Source organism: Pseudorasbora parva, chromosome 1 (assembly GCF_024679245.1).
Source record: "Pseudorasbora parva isolate DD20220531a chromosome 1, ASM2467924v1, whole genome shotgun sequence".
NCBI lineage: Eukaryota > Metazoa > Chordata > Actinopteri > Cypriniformes > Gobionidae > Pseudorasbora > Pseudorasbora parva.
In genome coordinates, this window is record NC_090172.1 from 19,237,231 (window position 1) to 19,261,621 (window position 24,391).

At 42.0% G+C, this 24,391-nt stretch overlaps 1 protein-coding gene across 1 annotated transcript in view; it reads left to right on the forward strand.

Moving 5' to 3' along the window:
* Nucleotides 1-24,170, forward strand: part of larp7 (La ribonucleoprotein 7, transcriptional regulator) — a 44,603-nt gene extending 20,433 nt beyond the window's left edge. Inside the window, exons 10-13 of the mRNA XM_067432265.1 lie at nucleotides 58-167; nucleotides 20,571-20,730; nucleotides 23,497-23,588; nucleotides 23,714-24,170. Coding sequence (XP_067288366.1) covers nucleotides 58-167; nucleotides 20,571-20,730; nucleotides 23,497-23,588; nucleotides 23,714-23,788 — 437 coding nt within the window. The 3' untranslated portion in view covers nucleotides 23,789-24,170. The remainder of the gene's footprint in view (nucleotides 1-57; nucleotides 168-20,570; nucleotides 20,731-23,496; nucleotides 23,589-23,713) is intronic.
* The last annotated feature ends 221 nt before the right edge of the window (nucleotides 24,171-24,391 follow it).

Consider the following 24,391-nt stretch of genomic DNA (forward strand, 5'->3'; position numbering starts at 1 on the left):
CATCTTTTCTGTGAATAAATATTACCATTTATTTACCTGTTTATTTTCTTCCCAAAGTTTGTAAGGATACAGCTAAGAAAGAGCCCCCTTCTGGCCCTAAGTTTGAGAGCGGAGTCATTGTCAAGATTAGCTATAACCAGCCCCTGCCAAGCAAGAGGTGCATAAAGGTATAGTGATGTCTTTATATCAAACTTATCTTGCATACTTAAAACCAGAGGTGGAAAGTAACGAATTACATTTACTCGCGTTACTGTAATTGAGTAGTTTTTCTGTGTACTTCTACTTTTTTAAGTAGTTTTAAAAATCTGTAATTTTACTTTTACTTAAGTACATTTTGATTAAAGTATTGTACTTCGCTACATTTTAAACCACATCCGTTACTGAGTAAAAATAAATCATTAATGCAGAGAGGAGGAAAAACACCGCGATCCGGAAATGACTAATATTGAATAGACGCGCGGGACACGGGAGAGAACATGCGCGCAAATATCAGATGGAGACGAACAAGAAAGATGTCAGTGATGCAGACCCAGGTGAAAGCAAAACGCCGTCGTGTACTCCTGGCTAGTATGGAAATACTTTGGATATAGAAAAAAATAATGTGGTGTTGTCCTGGAGGATATCAAATGTGCACAAAATGTGGATGCAAATGAAGAAACACTTAGAACATGTTCGGGCACACATCCCTCTGTGCAAATAAAGGTATGTTTATAACTTAGGCCGATTGATTTCTGTGACGCAGAGGGAATCCCGGAATCCAGTCATGAACATTAACTTTACATTATAACGTAGATTTGGTGTAATACACGCAAACTGGTGGAATGAACGAAAAACTCGAATGTAGAGCTGTAGGCCTTAGAAATAAATCAAATCGCGACATGGTCTGTGAACATTAAAGCACACCATTTGTAACGCTTGTGTCCGGGTGAAAAATGCGGATAGCTCACTTAATATATCTGGAGTGGATGCAAACACGGAGGCGATTGACGTCAAACAGATCAAGCTTTATTTCCCGCTGAACTCTCATCACAAACTCCATTTCCGTCCACAGCATTACTCAATAAAATAAAATAACTGACTGTTAGCAACAGAAGAACAGAGAATAATCCCCACACATGGGAGTTCAAAACTCAGTGCGCACATACACAAGATGCAGACTTCGTTTTCAGGGAGCGCGCGCAGCTCTTAAAGGGGCCACACTATATTTCTACTCGTTACACATTGAATGCTATATGGATATATGATCTGCTTGTTCTCTCTGTGAATGAGCTGCTCCGTCTACTACATATGGACTCTTATTATTCTTAAACATTTTTACGAATTAATGATAAAAATAAGTTGTTAATCTAATTCATAATAATTTATTGAATTTAGTTTATTAGACGTATAATACGTTTTATTGAAATTTTGATAAACAAAATAAACAAATGGTTTTAAGTTTGTTATAATAAAGCATTTGTTCAACCAAATAAAAAAAGACCAATCTTCTTCATTCATTTAACATCATTTTAACAAGTGATAATAACCATCATTTAATAATAGGTACAGTAAATGTTTAATTGATGTTTTCTGAGATAGTTGTCATATCGTGAAAATCTCATTCTATCACAACCCTACAGGGGAGAGTCCCCCACCCCCACTGTTAAAAAAGTAACTAAGTAACTTTTACTCTGAGTACATTTTAAATGAGCTACTTTTTACTTTTACTTGAGTAAATTTTTAGACCAGTAATTTTACTTGTACTTAAGTAAAATTTCATTGAAGTAACAGTACTTTTACTTGAGTAGAATATTTTGTTACTCTTTCCACCTCTGCTTAAAACATCTCTGCAACAATATGGGTATTGTGTTTGGGCAAGGGAATGGGAAATGGGAAAATGAGATTTTGACTTTTGTCAAATTAAAGAAAGCCTACTTCAAGGCTGGTGTTTGAACAAGGAAGCTCCCAGAATGTAGCACCCCAGGCAGACGAGCAGATATAAAATACAAAGCCGGTTATTTAACAAGACAAAAGTAGAGTCGGAAATTCCATGCTTTTTCATGAATTAAAGGGGAAGGGGGGCTCGCGCACGTGACTAGAGCGGGAGAGCAAATGCACGCCCATAAACACTGCTCTCAAACTGCAGATCCACTCGTCCGTGCAACACTTCTGACGCGCCACGCTCCACTTTGTTCCTATGGGTGACGTCAAACGACTTTAATGCGCCCACACAGCATTCTGGGAAGGCAGCGCTACATTTGAACGCAGAAATGACGAGAAGCTTCACGACATCACGCTTCAATCGTGTCGCAAAAGTGGATCTCCATGGTCACTGCTGTCACAGTGTTTTTGACGGAGCAGTCCCAGCGATAAAGGTTCACGGTTGTGCTTTGGAAGCAGGCGGTGAGTAAAACTGCTTCAAATGTCTGTGTTGTTGGCTATCGTCGCGTAAGTAAACATCAGTAAACAACACGATCAACACGGTGTATAGTTAATTTATCAATGGAGCATGCGATGTATGGTGTGTTTTTAAATACATGTGTTTAGCTGACCAATATGTAAGTTTGTTCATTGTAAAACCACCCAAACATAAACCTAGGCTAGGGGACGTTCTCACAAAGCGTGCTTCTTCATTCAAATGCACTAACGTTACACCATTGGGTTTTTTTTAATACACTATCTGAAGTGCAAAACCATTTTGCTTGCTACTGCTAAGGTTTAGTCGCATACAATAGTCCATAAACCAAATCATGTCATCATAAACCACGAGTAAACAAACGCAAATGTTGACAGGCCACTACAGTACATACCACAGAGACAGACGTCCTGCTGCTGCTGTTTCTCCTGTTCAATTTATTTCAGCCTCCGAATATGATTCTGGATCATATATGTATTAGTTGAATCTGATTGATAGCTGTGGTTTATTTAGGGTAGTGTTTTCTTTTCCACGCATGACGATGTCAGCTTTCAGAAGCTCTCGTGCTGTGCTGCTCGCTCGTTATTCTTTAGCTTCAGCCACACGATACGCCTCCAGCTGCTCGTTTTTTTCCGGAAAGACACGGTACAGCCTATCTTTCTTTTATAAATATAATAAAACTTAAGACTTTTCTGAGATACGAAGGATGCAATACTACTCTATAGGTACTCAAGATTGACCTGAGATTGACTGAAACTGAGTGTTTCACCCCCCCCCCCCCCCCCCCTTTAAGTAATGAAGTCCTACATGGCATTTGAGGAGGAAGGCTCACAGCTGTAGCAGATACATGTAGAGTCGTATTTTCCAGATGTCAACAGGATTAATTTCAACAGGATCCTCAGTGGGTGTGTCACTGAGTGGGGAGAACCTGTTTGATTTTCTAATCGGAACGGAAGAATGTTTTTCTGATCCGAGACTATGCTTTCTCATCGCCACCCAGCCCTGCTGCACGGCCACTACAGCCAGAACCGAACAATGTACAGAGTTCACTAAGCTAGTCCCATCCAAATCTGTTTCTAAAGCCGTTACATTCTCACTACCCTCACATAAAGTCTGGGTGTGTGTGTCTAATTCTGAAATCTATGTCAGCCTGATTATTTCCTTACATTTCTCACATGTAAAGTCCTGTTCGCCAAACAAGATGGGTATACTAAACATGTAGCATGTAGTGCTAGTGACAATGGCAGGAGAAGTCATGGCTTACCGTATTTGTTGATGAATCCAAAACTTACCACAGTAGTTTGATGGAGTCTACTTCATAATCCAACTCACCACAGTTGTCTAATGAACTCAGGAAAACGGGAAACCCGGGTGCCGAGATGGAAAGCTACCAGGCTAGCGAAAAGCTAACTTGTGGTAGTGATTGATTAAAAGCTAGCGATGTCAAATCTAACTTGATAGGCAATAATAAACATATATGGTGATGAGTAAGTTATATTTAGCAGTATACCAAAACAACGAAAATGTATCAAATAGAGATTCAAAAGCAGAGCTCTACTACAAACGCTTCGGCAGGCAAACAGATGCAAGGAGCACTACAATGTCTACAATGTTGTTCATTAGACAGACATAAAAGTCCCTCACATTTTTTCGAAATTCGCCGTTTTGAAACCAAAATAGGTGACCTACCTGAATTGTGTAGATTCGTTGAAAGAGAATTCACATTCAGTGAACTGTGAACAGGTGCGCATGCCAGCCCAGATGTCGAGTCATATAGCATCAACAGCCTATAGTGTCTTTACTATTATAACTGAATTTATTCAACAGCCTATAGTGTCATCAACAGCCTATAGCGCCTATATTCAACAGCCTATAGTGTCATCAACAGCCTATAGTGTCTTTACTATTATAACTGAATTTATTAATCAAATGTAAGAATTTAACATGAAATATGATGCATACATTTAATACGATTTTAAAACATGGCCTTTATAAAATTAAATAACACCCTGGGGTGAATATCACAAATATGCAGATTTAAGTTGGCTTATGTAAAAGCTGACAGAACACTGATGAGAATATTACTACAGAATCAATATATGTATGCCACCAATTTAATTTAATTTGATTAAATAAATGTTTAAGTTAATATTTACAAGAAAAATTGTAACTGTTACTAACTTTTAACTGCTGTAAAAAGCACCTTATTTGTTTAAAGTGTTCGGAATCCATATGTTATTGCACTTTTGTTCATATAGCAGCACTTTTGTATTCATTATTGAATTTTGCAAATACTGCGATTAATCGTGATTAAACATTTTAATTGTTGCCCAGCACTATATATATATGTGTGTATATATATATATATATATATATATATATATATATATATATATATATATATATATATATATATATATATATATATATATATATATATATATATAAATAAACATGTAATCATATAATTATATATATATATATATATATATATATATATATATATATATATATATATATATATATATATATATATATATATATATATATATATATATAAACATGTAATCATATAATTATATATTTTATATATATGATATGATATATGATATGATATGATGTCAGTTCTAGGGCATTTTGAGCATGGAAATCTGATAATATTGTGTCCATTTGAATGTAGGCATTTAAAAAAGTTTACACGAGAGAAAACAGCCACTAAAGATTGTGCATTTCTCACCTATTTTCACCTGCTGGGAGTGACAATAGGGCTCATTTACATCTCATTTAGATAAGCCATACCCCCTGTAAAGCTGCATGGTTGCTAGTAATGACAGACAACGGGAAAAATATATACTATACGCATACTGTTAATAATAAAGGATGGCAGATGCTAACATTATCATTATCATCTAAAAGCCATTATAGTAATTGGGGTTTTTGGCAAGTGATACGATGCTAGCGATTACAATTAAAATGACAGTAAATAACAATAGGTATGTATGGGAAGGTCTAAAATGAGAGGACGTGTACGCGTTCTTAGAATTAACACAAAACAACAAACTTTTGTGTTTATGGAAACTCACCCCGTGAGAAAAGAAAAAAACTCATTCAGACACTTTCTGTTCTTCTTTGATGTACTGTGCATCTGTTTGATGGGGATAAAGACAGAGAAATGGGTCAAATCCGTAACCGTGGCTATAGTGTAGGAGTAAGGCACGTCATCAAGTTTCAGAGGTTCGAATCTGCCTTTTGCCACACTCTCTCTACTCCCTTTTCCCATCACATATCAGATCAGAAAGGCACCTATTTACAATGATAATTGAGAAAATATTAGAAAAGTGGAAATAAAGCATCTAACGTGTTTAATAATAAGTGTTTCTTGGTTAAAGAGCGTATTTGGGCGTATTTGAAGGGCGTATTTGAACCTCTTTATCCCCGTCAATTTGCATAGCGAATACGCATTTTGACTTCAAAGTACGCTGGTACGATTTGTCACTCTAAACTATGCAAAAACCTGGTGACACCTCTATGCACGCACAGTCCTCAAATTAAGCAACAGCAAAAGAAGAAGAGTTCATAGCACTAGGTTTTTCCCTCAAATAGCAGGTGGGAATGATAAGAGCAGTGGCTACATAATGTTATTTAAAATAACATACTCTTTGTTTGAACAAACTGTAACAAAAACGACTATGTGAGTTTAATGTCTCTGGGAATAATTAACTCAAAAGGGATTTAATATTCAATATTCATGAATTTATGAATATAATTTGCTAGTCGTTCATTACGTATTAAAATTTTCCGATAGGGAAAAATGTTTAATTAAATACAAGTAACCCTTTACGGAATTGCTTGAAATGATCTTACTAAGTTTGTCCTGCAAATTAGTTATAGACTTTCAAATCAATTCTCAATAAGGGATTACTGCTTTACGAGCGCATAAGAAACATTAACTTTACTGATCAGGACAAAATCAATATTTCAAATGGTCGTACAGTTTACTTTACTAAAATAGTAGCATAAGCAGTTAGGTAACGTTAGGTCGTAAGTTTCATTGACTTCGTGTATGTGGAAGAATAACAGATTCAACTCATTAAATGTCTTTTGGAGGTTTAATAAACACAGACTAAAAATAACACTACAATTCACACAGAAAGTACCCACTAAATATGCATCAAGAGAGTAGAAATATAGATAGTAAACGAAAGAATATGGTACATAAACGAAAATAATGAATAGACTAAAATTAGAGAGATAAACAGAGAGAGAGAGAGATAGAGAGGGAGATAGGGAGAGACAGGGAGAGACAGCGTCACTTCAGTTCATCACACAGATCTCAACGGAGTTAACTTGTCCCAACGGGAAATAGCACAACCCTTTTAACAGCAGTTTGGATTTTAGAAATAAGAATACTTGCTTTAGTTTTGGCTTCTCGCGTGTGTGCGTGTTCCGAGTTCAAATGTCCTGCGTGTCCGGCGGTTCTTTCCAAGGTCGTTGTGGAGCGGCTGGTCGCTCTAGAAATGGGCTGCGTTCTCCCTGAAGAAATGCCCTCGGGGGGATAGTAAGTTGATGGATTAGTAGGGAAGCAATGAGAGCAAGGGAAGAGAGAGCTAAGAAATGTTTCCACTTGTCTTTTAAGACAATTAATCCACGCCCCTTCTGGGTTAGTTTACCCAATCCAGAGGGTGAATTCTGAGCGGGAAATATTCTCTTTGTCTCGGTTTACGACCTGCTTTGCATGTTTATGAGGTGTCGTAAAGGGTGTTGATTTTGTACAGTTTTACTCCCAAGTTTGCTAAACATATTAAAGGGGGGGTGAAATGCTGTTTCATGCATACTGAGCTTTTTACACCTTTAAAGACTTGGATTCCCATCCTAAACATAGACAAAGTTTCAAAAACTAATGTTGGACGTTTGATGGAGTATTTCTGTGTTAAAAATACTCCTTCCGGTTTCTCACAAGTTTCGGCGAGTTTTTTTCGAGTATGGGTCTACTTGACGTTAAATAGAGCGGAAGGTCCTTGTATGGGCTGTACGGGCTCTTCTCCCGGAAGGGTGCGCGCGCGCGTGACTAGAGGGAGAGAGAGGAAATGCACGCTGTAAACAGTCTCTCAGGTGCAGATCCAGTCGTCCGTGAACACTTATGTCGCGCCGCGCTCCACTTTATTCCTATGGGTGACGTCGAGAGACTTCAACGCTTCAGCACAGCATTCCGGGAAGGCAGCGCTGCATTTGAACCGATTTGAACGCAGAAATGTCGGGAAGCTTCAAGGCATCGCTTCAGTCGCGTCGCAAAGTGGATTTCCACGGTCACTGCTGTCACAGGACTTCACCAAATCATACCAAAGAAGTGTGTTTTTGACAGAGCGGTCCTGCTTTGGAAGATGCCGGTGAGTAAATCAACTTCAAATGTCTCTGCTATTGGCTACCGTCGCATGAGTAAACATCAGTAAACGATACGATCGCATGCTTCGTCATTCAAATGCGCTAACGGTTACTCCATTGTTGTTCTGTATAACGTTACACTATTCTGACTCTCACGTGCAAAACCGTTTTGCTTGCTACCTCTAAGGTCACATACAATAGTCCATAAACCGAATCATGTCCTCATAAGCTGCACACAAAGGCCCCTAAATACAGTACATACCACAGAGACGGACATCCTGATGTTGCCGTTTCTCCTGTTCAATTTATTTCAGCCTCAGATTTGATTGTGGATCATTATCTGTATTAGCTGAGATAGATGGGTTTCTCCACGCTTGAGGACGTCACCGCTTTGCGCGCTTGTCATTCTTTAGCTCCGCCCACACGATACGCCTCCAGGCGCTGGGTTTTTTCCGGAAAGACTCGGTACAGCCCATATTTCTTTTATAAATATGATAAAACTAAAGACTTTTCGGAGATATGAAGGATGCAATACTACTCTATAGGTACTCAAGATTGACATGAGATTGACTGAAACTGAGTGTTTCACTCCCCCTTTAATGATACATTTCATAATCCCATTTTGTGCATCGTTGAGTAAGGCAAAGAAATAGGAATATTTAGATATCAATCACGTTATGGCTGGGAGATATTAAAGCAGAGATACATTCTTACACAGGAATACACGCATTTAAAATGAACTTACATTGTTTCTACATCATGATTAAGTGGGTATGACCTAAGGAGCATGCATACACACAAAGATACCTCGTATACAGTCTAGAATAGTCTTAATTAAAGCTTCATAAGGAAAGTGGTGTGTTTTTGTGGTTCTGTGTGTATTGGAAGAGTCTTTGGAGTCTCTCTGTCTGGGAGAATGTGAGAGGGGGGGGACAGGGTTCAAGTCATGTGACCAGATCACTGCCTGTTTCATTTCGACTGGGTCATAAAAACTGTCTTAGGTGTCACTTGCCCAGACTCGTTGGCATCGGGCCCCGAATTTATATGCGGCTAAAAGCTACCCCCCCCCCCCCCCCCCCCCCCACGTCAACATTGACTCATCTTTGATCCTCATTGTAAGAGACCACAGACGCTACAAAACTCTTTTTGGTGACAAGCGCGTGTCAGAATTTAAAGTTGTGCAGCATCTCAATCCGTCTCATTCGGATTCTCATTCTGACCAAACTCTGTATATATATTGTTCTCTTTGAGCCGGACAACTTTCTAATTTACAGTCATTAGCTCCGACCAACAGGAAGTCAGATATTTAGGGCTTGAGGTGTGAGGACCTTATTGTAATTGCTCAGTCCATCATTCTTCTCCCAAATTAATTACATTTTTGAGGGCCTAAACACTCATGAAAACTCATGAAACTATGCACACTCATCAGAAGTGGGGAAAATATACATCTGATATGGGTTTCAGAATTAGGTGTGGCAAAATGGTTTGTGGTCATTCGCGCTACATTTCATGTATGAGTATAAAAATTCGGTAGACGCATTTAACAGCCCAATACTTACAATAAAGACCCTGGGCGCCAAATCTGAAAAACCAACAGGAAGTAAAATATTTTGAATTATCTTTGGTGCAGTTTTTGCCATTGCCAGACGTTGTGCTTTAACAAACTCCTCCTGGAGATTTAATCATATCAACATCATATTTGCACAGTCTAATCTAAAGGCCTTTGTGGCGTTAAATTGTGAAGATCTTGAGTTTTCCCTGAAGGGTGTGTCCGTGGCGGCCTCACAAATGTTGATGTTTGACATCTACATACCAATATTCAGTCAAAGTTATAGCGCCACCAACTGGCAGCAGGATGTGTGTCACTTTTTGAAAATGTTTTGAATCACTGTCTTACTTTCACTCGATTTACTTCAAACTTCATATATATTATATTAAATATATATTGTACTTTTCAAGCGAGACAACTTTCTAATTTACTGTCATTAGCTCTGACCAACAGGAAGTCAGATAATGTGGTTTGAAGATTAAAAAAAACTGAAAACGGGCTATGAATTTCTCCTAGTGTTCTCCTAGTGCAAAATTCATTCAATCTCCTCCAAATTCGGACAACATGAAGTAAATATAGGGTGTGTGTGTGTGTATGTGTATGTGTATGTGTGTGTGTGTTTGTGTGTGTGTGTGTGTGTGCATGTTTTTCTATTCTGGTGGGGACTTCACTCTGAATGCACACAGACTCATGGGGACACGTGTAAGGGGGACAGAATATATGGTTTGTACAGTATAAAAAACATTACGTCTATAGCGAGTCCCCAGAACGATAGTGAACCAGGCGTCAGCGTGAGTGTGTGGAGGGGGCTTACTACAGCGTGTGTGTGTGTGTTGAGCCACTCTTCTGTCTAAAAAGATAACCTCTCATTGCTGTGCTTTGGCTTGCATTAAAGAATAAAACATATACTATTCTGGGTTTGAAAAAACCAGTTCATTTGCAGGGCATTGACAATATTTTTTTTATATAATTAGTTTAATAATTGTGTTAATACAAATAATTATCAATAAAAAAATATATAAATATAAAAAAAAACTAACAATAGAAAAAACACATTTGAGTGTCTCTTTCAAAAAACGTAGTGTGTGTAACTTAAAAATAAGAAGATTAATGCCTTTTGTTTAAGGACAAAAATGAGAACCAATGAGCTACCTATGTATAGATACCAGAAAGTGGGAGTATAGCCTTATTTAGTAACAAGGTTGGATATGTCCTTGAGAACACTGTTTTGAAGATAAAACTATTGTTGTTATTGCAAAACAGTGTTTTCAGACAGTGAAATAAAAACGATGTTCTCCCACTAGATGTTCTCCCACTAGATTTTATGTCTGTCATTCCCCTCCCCCCTCACTCTCCCTCTCTCAGGATCACTCTGTGTGTGTGTCACCTTGTCTCTTGATTGCCATAATTTAAACCTTTCATATCATAGGCTATCACAAATAAATAACACTTTAGTGTAAAAAATCAGTAAAAAACAACAAAAAATATATTATATCTTTAATTAAATACTGGTCTTCTGAACTTACAAAATTTTCAGCTGCAAAAAATACGTTTGTACATAATTGATAAGTGACCTATTATATCCTAATACAATTAATTGATTTAAAATCTTATTGCAGTAAATGATAACTCAACATTTGAAATTAAACTATGACACTATATATCTGTAACAAGTTCGATATAGTGAGGAAGGAAGAGGACACGGGGGTCGGCAGGACTGTTGATGCTCTTTATTTTCTCAATAACTCAAATCACAACGTGCACGCTTCAGCGTGTGTTTGTCTCTGTATACACTCAGTTTCGCTTCCGGGTCACGCACTTCCGGGTTCCGGATATCTCAGGGTCTCGCAACAACAGTCCGACTCTCTCTCTCCTCGGTCTCCGGTTCCGCTGGTGTTTTATCCCGTCTCCGCGCTCATTACTAGAACAAGAGACAGGTGTTATTAATCTGCGTCCAACCCACTCACTTACCGCTCGTCCCGTGGCCCTCTCTCCCGCTGCAGACCTCGCTGAACCACGCCCCCCTTGCCACATACCCCCACCGCCCGACTCAGGCCGGGGAGCCGTCCGGCCTGCAGCCCCCCCCCCCCCATTTCTGGAGAGGAAATCGGCCACAGCCATCTGAGCACCCGGCCTGTGGACCACCTTGAACTTAAACGGCTGAAGAGCCAGATACCACCGGGTGATCCGCGCGTTGGTATCCTTCATGCGGTGGAGCCATTGGAGAGGAGCGTGGTCCGAACAGAGAGTGAACTCCCGCCCCAGGAGGTAATAGCGGAGGGTGAGAACGGCCCATCTGATGGCCAAACACTCCTTTTCTATGGTGCTGTACTTAGCTTCTCTCTTGGAGAGCTTACGGCTAATGTACAGCACCGGCCGCTCTCCCCCCTCCACCTCCTGGGCCAGGACTGCGCCCAGCCCCCTGTCCGACGCGTCAGTCTGCAACAAGAAAGGGAGAGAAAAGTCAGGGGAGTGTAACAGCGGCCCGCCACATAGGGCAGCCTTTACTTGGGTAAAAGCCTGTTGACACGGCTCCGTCCACTGGACCGTATCTGGTAGCCCCTTTCTAGTAAGATCAGTCAAAGGGCTGGTGAGGTCCGAATAATTTGGTATAAACCGTCTATAATATCCCGCCAGCCCCAAGAACTGTCTTACCTCCTTTTTGGTCTTGGGCCTCGGACAGGTTGCAATTGCGGCAGTCTTATCAATTTGGGGACGCACCTGCCCATGACCCAAGTGGAAGCCCAGATACCTTACTTCCACCCGCCCAATCGCACACTTCTTCGGATTGGCCGTGAGCCCCGCTCTCCTCAGCGACCTCAGGACCGCCCTCACATGCTGCATATGCCGCTGCCAGTCGTGACTATAAATCACTATGTCATCTAGGTACGCAGCCGCATATGCAGCATGGGGACGCAAAATCCTATCCATGAGTCGCTGGAAGGTTGCGGGCGCCCCGAACAAGCCGAAAGGAAGCGTGACAAATTGGTGTAATCCGAACGGCGTGGTGAAAGCTGTTTTTTCTTTGGACAATGGAGACAAGGGGATCTGCCAATAGCCCTTTGTTAAGTCCAGTGTCGAATAAAATCGAGCCGAGCCTAACCGATCAAGCAATTCGTCAACCCGTGGCATTGGATACGCGTCGAACTTCGACACAGCGTTCACCTTGCGGTAGTCCACACAGAACCTGACCGAGCCGTCCGTTTTGGGGACCAAAACTATCGGGCTCGCCCAGTCACTGTTGGACTCCTCGATTACTCCCATGTCGAGCATTGCGCCTAATTCGTCCTGAACTACTTTTTTCTTGTGTTCAGGCAAGCGATACGGCCGGCTGCGAACTACCACGCCCGGCTCGGTCTCGATATGGTGCTGAATCAAGTCGGTACGTCCCGGTAGGGGCGAGAACACGTCAGCGAACTCCGCTTGCAACTTCGATAAATCAGCGAGTTGTAACGGTGAGAGGTGGTCTCCCCCAGGGGCCAGCGCGACTGATTGCGCCTTAATGCTCGCCTCTGGCCCGAGATCATCCTCTCCCCCGATCACCGTTGCCAACAACACCGATTCCACCTCATTCCATTTTTTCAGCAGATTGAGGTGGTATATTTGACGTGCCCCGTTCCTATCGGATCGTATCACTTCATAATCGAGCTCTCCTATCTGTCGTGCGACCTCAAACGGCCCCTGCCACTTCGACATTAATTTTGAGCTCGAGGTTGGGAGTAGAACGAGCACTTTCTCTCCCGGTGTGAATTTGCGCAGTTTAGTACCCCTGTTATATGACCGGCTCTGGCGGTCCTGGGCTTGCAACAAATTCTCCCTAGATAGCCGCCCCAATGTGTGGAGTTTTGTTCGCAAGTCCATGACGTACTGAATTTCGTTTTTGGCCAACGACGGCCCCTCCTCCCAAGTTTCTCGTAGGACGTCCAGCACCCCCCGTGGCTGACGCCCGTAGAGAAGCTCGAAGGGGGAAAACCCCGTGGAGGCTTGCGGGACCTCGCGCACAGCAAATAAGAGGGGTTCTAACCACCGATCCCAATTTTTGGCGTCTTCTTGTACGAATTTACGGATCATGGATTTAAGAGTGCGATTAAATCGTTCGACCAAACCGTCTGTTTGTGGGTGATAGACGCTGGTTCGAATGGATTTAATGCCCAATAATCCGTACAATTCGCTTAACGTGCGTGACATAAACGCCGTGCCTTGATCAGTGAGGATTTCTTTCGGAATCCCCACCCGGGAGATTAAACGAAACAGTGCGTCCGCAACACTCTTCGCCGAGATGTTGCGGAGAGCCACTGCTTCCGGGTATCGTGTTGCGTAGTCCACGATAACTAGCGCAAAACGATGCCCGCGTGCGGATCGTTCTAATGGCCCGATGAGGTCCATCGCAATTCTCTCGAAGGGGACCTGCATCAATGGAAGAGGGCGCAATGGCGCTTTTGGGGCGGCCAGTGGGTTCACCAACTGACATTCAGGACAAGACGCGCACCACCTGCGCACATTGTCATAAATGCCTGGCCAAAAGAATCGGGTCATTAAACGATTCAGCGTGGCCGCCTGTCCCAGGTGGCCCGCCATCGGGTTCGAATGAGCCGCCTGGAAAAGCATTTCCCGGCGGTTCTTTGGTACTAACAATTGGGTTGTATCCATTTTTGTCTGAGCGTCTTGGGTCACTCGATACAACCTATCTTTAATTATGGCAAAATAAGGATACGTGACGGGCAATGCGGGTTGGAGGGACTGACCGTCGATAGTGCGGACCTGTTGAAACGCATGTTTTAGCGTCTCGTCTTGAGACTGCTCCAGAGGGAAGTCATCGCGGTCCGAGAGAATCAGTCTCTCAACCCCGCTCGGTTCCTCTGAAGCCGTTCCCAAGGGCCCCGTATCAGCCTCGCCAGCCTGCACTCGCACCACCCCGTTCCTAGCCTTGTTTTCCCAAGCGGCATCCGCGCACAACGACCCCAATAACGCCGAAAAGGCGGGCCAATTCGTCCCCAGAATTAGCGGATGCCGGAGGTGGGGACTAACCGCCACCTCAACACTATGCTTTTTTCCCCTAAACTGTATCGTGACTGGGACAACCGGATATTCCACCACATCCCCGTGCACACACCGCACCTTAACCACGCGGCTTGTATCCAACGCCCCAGGCTGAATCAGGCTTTGATGGATCGAGGTTTGGTTACATCCTGAATCCACCAAGGCCTGATATGTACCCCCCTTGATACTTACAGGAATTTGGTACTCTCCTGCTTGATCGGGGGTGGTCCGCTGGACGTCCGGGATCCGGATCATTGTTCCGATGTCCATCATCGGACATCGGTCCACAAAATGATCCGGATCACCGCACCGCCAGCAGGCCAGCCCAGGCCTACCCGCCGCCCCGGCGGCGGGGAGTGGGTTGGAGGCTGAGCGCGGATAGGGGGCGGAACCGGATCCATAGTCACTACCCGTCCCCAGCGGCCCCGCCCCCCTGGGCGGGACCCGCGAACTCCCAGACGGTCCAAGGCCCATCCCACCCCGGCCTCTGGGGGGAACGCGAGGAGGGCCTGGAGGGCGGGACCTGGGGAGAGGGACAGGTCGAGAGAGAGAGAGAGAAGGGGGAGAGAGAGAGGGAGAAGTTAGTGGGGGTGCGCCGACCCCCGGGCACGCCACCAGGTGGTCCTCCGCCAAATTGATGGCCGTCTCCAGCGACGTGGGCCGGTGGCACTGGACCCACTCGGCGGTCTTCCTGGGGAGCCGAGTGATAAACTGCTCCAGCACCACCAGATCGACGACATGGTCCACGTCGCTGCCGCCGGCCAGCAGCCATCTGCGGCACTCGTCCCGGAGCTGTTGGGCCAATGCGAAGGGTCGACCGGACTCGCCCCACTCCAGGGAGCGGAAACGCTGGCGGTGTTGTTCTGGGGTCCGGCCGACCCGCTGAAGTATGGCCCGCTTCAGATCGTCGTAGTCCAGGAGGTTCGCAACCGGTAGATGTTGCGCGGCCGCCTGGGCTTCGCCTGATAGAAGAGGGATGAGGCGCACCGGCCACTGTGCCCGGGGCCACCCGCAGGCCTCCGCGGCTTTTTGGAAGAGATCCACGAAGGCCTCGGGGTCGTCTTCCGGCCCCATCTTCTGTAGGGGCACGTGCACCGGTGCGCTGGCCCGCCCAGCGGCCTCGGCGCGAACCTCCCGGTCCATCCAGCTCCGGAACTGCTCGCGGTCCTCTTGCTGGCCTTGGACTATGGCCGCGAAGCGGCTCTCCTGTTCAGTCCGAAGGTCCAGCAACGCCTTATGATGTTCCTGGTGGAGGACCGCGAGGGAGGTGATGATCTCCGCAAATGGCGAGGCGGAGGGCGTTGTCATGGCGGCGGCTCTGTCCTGCTTCCTTCCCGGGTTTCGGCACCAGTGTAACAAGTTCGATATAGTGAGGAAGGAAGAGGACACGGGGGTCGGCAGGACTGTTGATGCTCTTTATTTTCTCAATAACTCAAATCACAACGTGCACGCTTCAGCGTGTGTTTGTCTCTGTATACACTCAGTTTCGCTTCCGGGTCACGCACTTCCGGGTTCCGGATATCTCAGGGTCTCGCAACAACAGTCCGACTCTCTCTCTCCTCGGTCTCCGGTTCCGCTGGTGTTTTATCCTGTCTCCGCGCTCATTACTAGAACAAGAGACAGGTGTTATTAATCTGCGTCCAACCCACTCACTTACCGCTCGTCCCGTGGCCCTCTCTCCCGCTGCAGACCTCGCTGAACCACGCCCCCCTTGCCACAATATCAAATTAAATTTGAGTTATAATTTTTATCACCTGACATCTTGGATTTCTTTTATTCATTCAGACTGTACCTAATTTATTATTTTTTTCAGAGCAGGGTGGGTTTTCTATAACATGGGCTTTAAAGGTGCCATGTGTAAAAATTGAGGTAAAAATATCCAAAAAATGACCTACACGCATCAAAAGAATGAGAAGAAATAAGGGCGATGATGTCATTAAAAAAATGTCAAGTTATAGTGCTGCAGAGATATCAACCTTAATTAGCAGTAGCATTACTAGCCCCGGCCCGACAGGTATCGTAATACCAGTCTCGGCCATGGGAGGCGGTATGCGGACAACATAACCACCTGCCAACCTGGCGTACTTGAACCTGATGTCAATCGTGTGGAAAGTACAGCCCACTACTTCATTTCAGTTCAGGTAAGAGAGTGGATGGATGGCTGAAGCCCTTGGCCCCTTAAATGTATCTGATATGATAAAAATAGCTGCGACTGTGTCCCGTCCCGTCATAATAAAAGTCCCGGTACTCGCGAGCCGTTTAGAATAGGCGCCCTCCATTGGACGAAAAGTTGCATAGTGCACCTTTAAAGAAGGTCATGTGCTGTGTTTGCACAGATCACGTCTGGCACGTCTTTAAACTAATTGTTTATTAATAGAATTCAAATGCATTAAAAAAGTAAATTTCACTTGATTTTTTAAAAGTGGCTGTTTATAATTAACTTGCATGCATGCATATTACTCTTACCTGTCACTGATATTAAAATCATTGTTGCGGTTTCTGTGATTTGGATTTTTTTTTTTTTTTTTTTTTTTTTTCAAATGTAATGCCACACATTGAAATAAAAACAAGCAGGCTGTTTGCTGCGTAAGATTGGTGAACAAACAGAAGCTACGGTAGGTCAAAAACACATAAGCCCCGTTTCCACCACAGGAACTTTACCCAGGAATCAGGAACTTTGGGTGGTACTTCGTGTGTTTAGACCGCAGGAACCAGGGTCTAAATGAAGTTCCGGGTAAATATTTCCCCCTCCAAACGGCCCTGCTCGCGAGGTAGTACTTTTTCAAAGTTCAGGAACTTTCGAGGGCGGGACTTGGGCGCTGAACATGCTGACTGGTTGAGCTGATGCAGCATTTTATTTCAACTCGGCATTTTTAAAAGTCTTTTGCGAGGTTCGGTCTACGTTCAGTAATAATCAGTCTTACACGCGGCGCTCATGTTGACAAGAGAGGAAAGTTAATTTTTCTGAGGGGTTAACTTTTTATTTCGTAAGTTATGAAGATAATGTTGGAGTAATGACACAGCGTATATTGCCACAGGCAGTTTTTACTTTAACTGCGCCTGACAGAAGATTATTTTTTTTCTCAGATGATTATTTAAACAAATAAATAGCTTAGAATATAATACTGTATTAGTCCTGGTGGCCGCTAAGAGTTGCTATGGCTTCAGTTAACACATAGCTGCTGGAGAAAACAGCGTTGACATTTTTGATGTGGCAGACAAACTGCTTATGTGACAAAATGATTGCGAGTGAAAGTCATCACATGTAAACACCAGATCAGTTTAGATAACGTCTCATGTAAACAGTTCACTAAATCTTTCAATCGGTACACACAAAAATGATTACTGTCCGGGCTGTCATTTTTGAAAAAAAATCTAATTCGAACAGAATTAAAATATCAAGCATACATTCATTCATTCACACATTCATATACATTCATTCGAATATATTCAATTATCTACAACGCCGTCATCTCCAGCAGCTGGAATGTGTTTACGGATGCCATAGCAACTCTCAACGGCCACCAGGACTTATACGGTTTTATAAAAGCTATTCATTTGTTGTAAAGTGTAATAATCATCTCAGAAAAAATTAATTCTAATGTCAGGCGCAGTTGAAGTAGTTAATGATTGTTTGCTTACATAGGCGTAGGGACAGTGTCATTATTCCAACATTATCTTCGTAACGTCTTATGAAATAAAAAGTTTATCCCTCAGTAAAATGTATTTTGCTCTCTTGTCATGCTTGGTGCATGAGCGCGATGTGTGCTCTTCAGTGGTGAAGGCGCGGGCTGTGTAACATCACATAAGGACGCACACTCAAAAGTAATCCGGTCAGGTCATTTACATGGTGAAATGTTTCGTTTGATCGATTCTGGAAAAGGTTTATCCACCCATCTCAAAACGATTACAATTTCATTCAGTTTGGGCATTTTTATTACGATTGATCAGGTGTTTATATGGAGCATTTTCCTTCAGATTGGACTTTTAAACTGATTACAGTGCTCCATGTAAACGCACCGACAGTAAAAAAAAAATTGCGCTACATGGCACTTTAAAAACCGGATAGTTTATTTATAGTTCGATTACAGATATTTCACGTCATCTTCGAATGCATATCGAAAAGTGACAGCCCTTGTCCGTCACTGGCTTGGAGGAGCGGTCGCGTGCAGTCCTACATCACCGGACTAATTTGCCTAATCTTCTCGGAACTTTATCGCGGTCGAAACGCAGACAGCTGCAGGTCTGGGGGGGAGAAAAGTTCCTGTAAAAAAGTTCCTGGTACAAATTGTTCCGGGTAATTTTGGTGGAAACGGGGCTATAAAGACAAGTGTAAGGATAATACAACATCGGCATTTGGACGGTATTCTGCACTCATTTGAAATTGATATTTGACATCATCTGACATAAAATTAATGAATAAAATGCAATCTTATAGATGTGAGTGTTGTGGTTCCTGGTCATAGCAGCACAAGTTGCTGCAGTTAATGAGGTGAATTCAAATGACTTTGACAAAGTCCTTTAATTTTTTCCCATATTAAATGCCTGTTGCCTGCTGTGCAAAGTTAAGCTAATGCCACCGGGGTGGCAGTGCCACCGGTTTGGGCCCGTCATTGCTGCTCGCAGCTTTAATTTAAGTTATTATTGCTGTTATCAGGAAACAATGGAAGGGATTCTGCCAACGACTCCGTGGACAAGAGAAGTGTGCTCTTTTATATTGGCAAGAAATAGCCTATATGCAACAGTCTGAATGAAGAAACATTACTGTAACTAACTTGCAGAGCAGTACATCAGAAGAACTCTTATTCTGCATGATGGGACAGTTGAAGGGCATTTCAGGATGCCTATCCATGCGAAAATAGGCCTATTAAAGGGGTACTTCAGCGCTGGGAAGATGAATCTGTATTTAAACTGGGTCATTAATGTAGTAGAAATGTGAAATTATTTTTGAATTTGGTGCCTTCTAGACTGAGAAGAGACAGAAAATGTATTTTTGTCTCATGGGAATGAAAGACAACAATTCCCAGAATGCTTCGCTGCCCTACGAGGCCACTCCTAAAGCCCCGCTACTGGATTACTATGACTGAGTTGGAGAAGACACTGCAATTAAACACTGAATGTGTCTGTTCAATATAATGAGTGAGTTGCCGCGCGAGCGTCACAGCACTAACGCTTCAGGAGTCTGATTACATTTAACATCATTAATGAGCTGATAAGCTCTGATGATGAGAGCTGAGGTAATCGAGACCACGCTCGCGGCATATACATTCAAAACGCGTGTTCAGTCTGGCGCGTTTTCAGTTCATGCCTTTGCCAGCTTAAATTTCATAGAAATTTATTTGAGAAGTTAAAACACTTACATTGTTTAGCATAGCTCCATTTATGAATGCCTGCAGCTGAGCTGAGCTGTAAGTGTAATCTCCCATCCCCCATGGACAGGTTGCGAACATATGGAAATAGCTCCCTCTGCTGGCTGTATTCTTTGGCCAAAAATTCAAGGAATTTTTCCAAAAATAAAATGCATAAATCTCGTCTCAGGGGGATATGAGGGGGAAAGCACAATCATTTGAATATACTTGAGGGTATCTACTGATACAAAGCAATATGCTAATCGCTGAAGTAAACCATTTCAGAAGGTGGTCATCGTCTATAATTTAAAGTCCAATATTTTAAAACGGACGCAGCACAAACAAAACGTTTACCGGCACAAACGAAGCACAAATGATTGAGAGTATTTGGCGGGAATTTGGAGCTTGTGGGGGGGCCAACTTCACACAGGTCTTGCAACTTACTTAGTAAGGAGGCAATAATCATTTTTGGAATATTTACATTTTTCTTCCAGGGGAACATGCCCCCGGACCCCCCTAGAGGTGTAATATCCTTCTCACCTTTTTCACCCCTGAATCGTTTTCATGCCTGATCAGAACCCTCATGCCAGTAATCCACAGCTATGGTATGAATGATGAAAAACTAAATTGACGATCATATGTAATTAATGATGTCACTTTGTGTTGATAGATGCATAAATAATAGTCACAAACAAAAACAGTTCAATAGACTTGCACAAACAAAAAAACAGACTGGTGCAATCTTGGATGTCATAGGAGAAGCTACAACTAAAGTTACTGACACACTATTGAGTTAACCGAACTGGACAGGAAACAACTAATGTCATTTATAAGCCGTTCCTTTTCATATGTGCAGGATTTGCTGTCTGAGGTGTCTGCTGTGGCTTATGTTGACATTCTTGATGGAGATGCAGAGGGTCATGTTCGCTTCAAGAGCCCTGAAGATGCACAGACAGTCATCACAGCCCAATCAGAATTTCAGAAAAAATACAACTGGAACCTTGAACTACTCTCAGGTTAGAAGGATTATTTTCTTATATATATTAGGGATGTAACAATACAGTTAGTCCACGGTTCAATACATACCTCGGTTTTTAACCACGGTTTACGGTTCAGTTTTTTTGCTATTCTATTCTTAGGCGACAGGAACAGGAGGTTAAGGAGAAAATATTTTTATTGCTTTCTTAATTTTACTTAAAAGACTTGGAAAAACTTTACTTAAAAACCCCTTGTTACCCATTCCTAGTGTATTCAAGAGCAGTGAGTGACTTTTTCTGTCTTTTGTTTTTTTATTAACATACTTTTAGAGGTGAACTGTCCCTTTAAGGACGTTTTTATTTTATTTAAGTCCTGCTGCCATCTCATATACAGACACACGCGATTTTACTTTCACGTTTGACATAACCGACTGTGTTTTTATATGCTAACCTTGTGTGCATTTGACAGTATTAGCGCAGTAAGACTACTTAGTCCAGTAATCACATGTGTTTGACAGGCTTTTAGTTCAGTGTCATGGTCAGTGCATGTAAAACAGTGCATAAGCACTCAAATTAAATGTTTAACCGGCAAGGCTTTAAAATGCATGCAAATAATGAAATTTCGTGATTGTGAATAATTATAGTGTTCCATGGGTATAGCTCTCTGACACTAGCATTTCAAGCGTGGCTAAACACCCCTTAACTTTTGTGCATATGATTGGATATTTGCTTATATCGGTGCGTAGACTCACAGGCACACTCAAACAGAGCTGAAATAAACTGAAAGAAATATTTCAAACAGAAATCAATTTAAATAAAAATTAAGCTTTCATATATTTTAGATTCATTGCACACCAACTGAACTATTTCAGGTCTTTAATTGTTTTAATACTGATGATTTTGGCATACAGCTCATGAAAACCCAAAATTCCTCAAAAATCTCAAAAAATTAGCATATCATGAAAAGGTTCTCTAAGCGAGCTATCAACCTAATCATCTGAATCAACTAATTAACTCTAAACACCTGCAAAAGATTCCTGAGGCTTTTAAAAACTCTCAGCCTGGTTCATTACTCAAAACCGCAATCATGTAGCCTGACAAGCCAGACCCACATCAAGATGTTTGGTCTGGAAACTCACCATAGACAATCTCAATCCGAGGGGCGGGATAAACGGTTGTCTTTCAAACTCCCTCTGCACGCGATAGGATAGCGCTACACCAACCAGAGCAACGAAGGTTAAACAGAGCTCGCTGATAGATTAAACATTCGCCGTATCCGGTCGGCTAAACTCCGAACACATCTTCCCTTTTTAAGAATGACTTTAGTGCCGTTCTTTGTTCTTTTCTCAGAGAAAAGCTTAACTCCAAGTCTTCCAGAGTCGCGGTCAAAGCTGATTCGCAGTTTCTGTGTTAACTAGAAGCATGCAAACGCAACTCGTCCGTCGTCATTATGGCCCCGCCCGCCGACTCTATACATGATGTGATTGGGCCGTCCAGATTTTGAGGAACACAGCTCAGAATGGTATTGAGAGTGCCTAGACGACACTTGCGGGCAAATTAAATTTGCTGCCGCTAGGGTGCGTCTAGATTTCTAGGCTAGCAATCATGGGTAAGACTGCCGAAATGACTGCTGTCCAGAAGGCCATCATTGACACCCTCAAGCGAGAGGGTAAGACACAGAAAGCATTTCTGAACGAAGAGGCTGTTCCCAGAGTGCTGTATCAAGGCACCTCAGTGGGAAGTCTGTGGGAAGGAAAAAGTGTGGCAAAAAACGCTGCACAACGAGAAGAGGTGACCGGACCCTGAGGAAGACAGGTTCTGCATTCCCCAGGTCAAGCCACTTTTGGGCTATAGAGAAGCAGCACTGGACTGTTGCTCAGTGGTCCAAAGTACTTTTTCCGGATCAAATTTTGCATGTCATTCGGAAATCAAGGTGCCAAGTATTCACCGGAAACCAAGTATTGAGTGCATAACTGAACATAATTATTTGAAGGTTGACTTTTTTTGTATTAAAACACTTTTCTTTCATTGGTCGGATGAGATATGCAAATTTTTTTAGATTTTTGGGTTTTCATGAGCTGTATGCCAAAAGTATTAAAACAATAAAAGACCTGAAATATTTCAGTTGGTATGCAATGAATCTAAAATATATGAAAGTTTAATTTTTTATCATTACATTATGGAAAATAATGAACTTTTTGCTAATTTTTTGAGAAGGACCTGTATGTATGTACGTATGTATGTGTATGTATATATATATATATATATATATATATATATATATATATATATATATATATATATATATATATATATATATATATATATATATATATATATATATATAGACACACACACACACACACACATGTTGGTCTATGTGGTTTACAGGGACTCTCCATAGGCGTAATGGTTTTTATACTGTAAAGACCGTATTTTCTATCCCCTTACACTGCCCCTGCCCCTAAACCTACCCATCACAGGAAACATTCTGCATTTTTACTTTCTAAAAAAAACATAATTTAGTATGTTTTTAAGGCCATTTGAATTATGAGGACATTTGATATGTCCTCATAAACCACATTTATAGTGTAATGCCAGTGTAATACCCATATAGTTATACAAATTTGTGTCCTCATAAACCACATAAACAGGCTCTCTCTCACACACACACACACACACACACACACACACACACATATATAGGTCCTTCTTAAAAAAATATATAATTTTTTTCTTTTTCCCTTCTTTAAAACAATAATTTTTGAAGATGAGGTAAAATTAAATTCTGTAATTGATTGAAAGGTGACCATGAGCAGAGGTACTGGCAAAAGATTTTGGTGGACCGGCAAGCAAAGCTGAACAGTCCTAGAGAAAAAAAGCGTGGAACAGAAAAGGTAACAAATTACTACTACAATCTTTTACAGTTAAAATAAAGGCATTCACAGAGCTAAACAGATTTTAAGTAGAAATAAAGTAACTGTTTTATTTAATCAGCATCACATATTTGTGTATTTCATAGCTCATATCTAAAGCTGAGAAAATCATCATTGCTCGGACCAAGGAAGCAAGCAAGCACATCCACTTTGATGACTAACAATCGGAGCAATAATTTCTTCAACAACAACAAAAATATATTTTTGCTTGATGTTCATCAGACCTGTTATTATTGGAATGTTCAGTAATTGAGTTTTGCTTTTTTTTGCTCAAGACATTTAAGTTGTTTACAGATCTGGTTTGGAGTCTAGTTTGTAAAGAAAGCATGTATGTAAAATGTAGTATGCTAACTTTTCTGAATAAAACAAGCAGGGTTACATGCATTCTGATGGCCAGAGAAGGCTCCAAAATCAATTGCATATATAGTTATGTTTGCATGTTGGCTTTTTTTCTTTTCTTTTTTTTTTTTTTTTTCTGAAAGCATTGTTTTGGAAGAAAATACCACACTGTCACATTTCAAACATAAAAAAACACCTGATTAATGTGGAAAAGACTTTTGTTGATTCTGCTAGTAAAAATAAGGTTTCCTGTGGGCCAATAATTTGCATTTTCTGTCACTCAGTGCTACTGTTTTTACTTCTGATGTTTTTGTTGATACTGGTGCTTGACAACATTTGCATGGGTGGTTGGTTCTGAACAGTATTGTATCATCCAGGGCTTGTGTAAGGCCGCCCAAATCGTCCCAATGGAGGCTAACGATCGG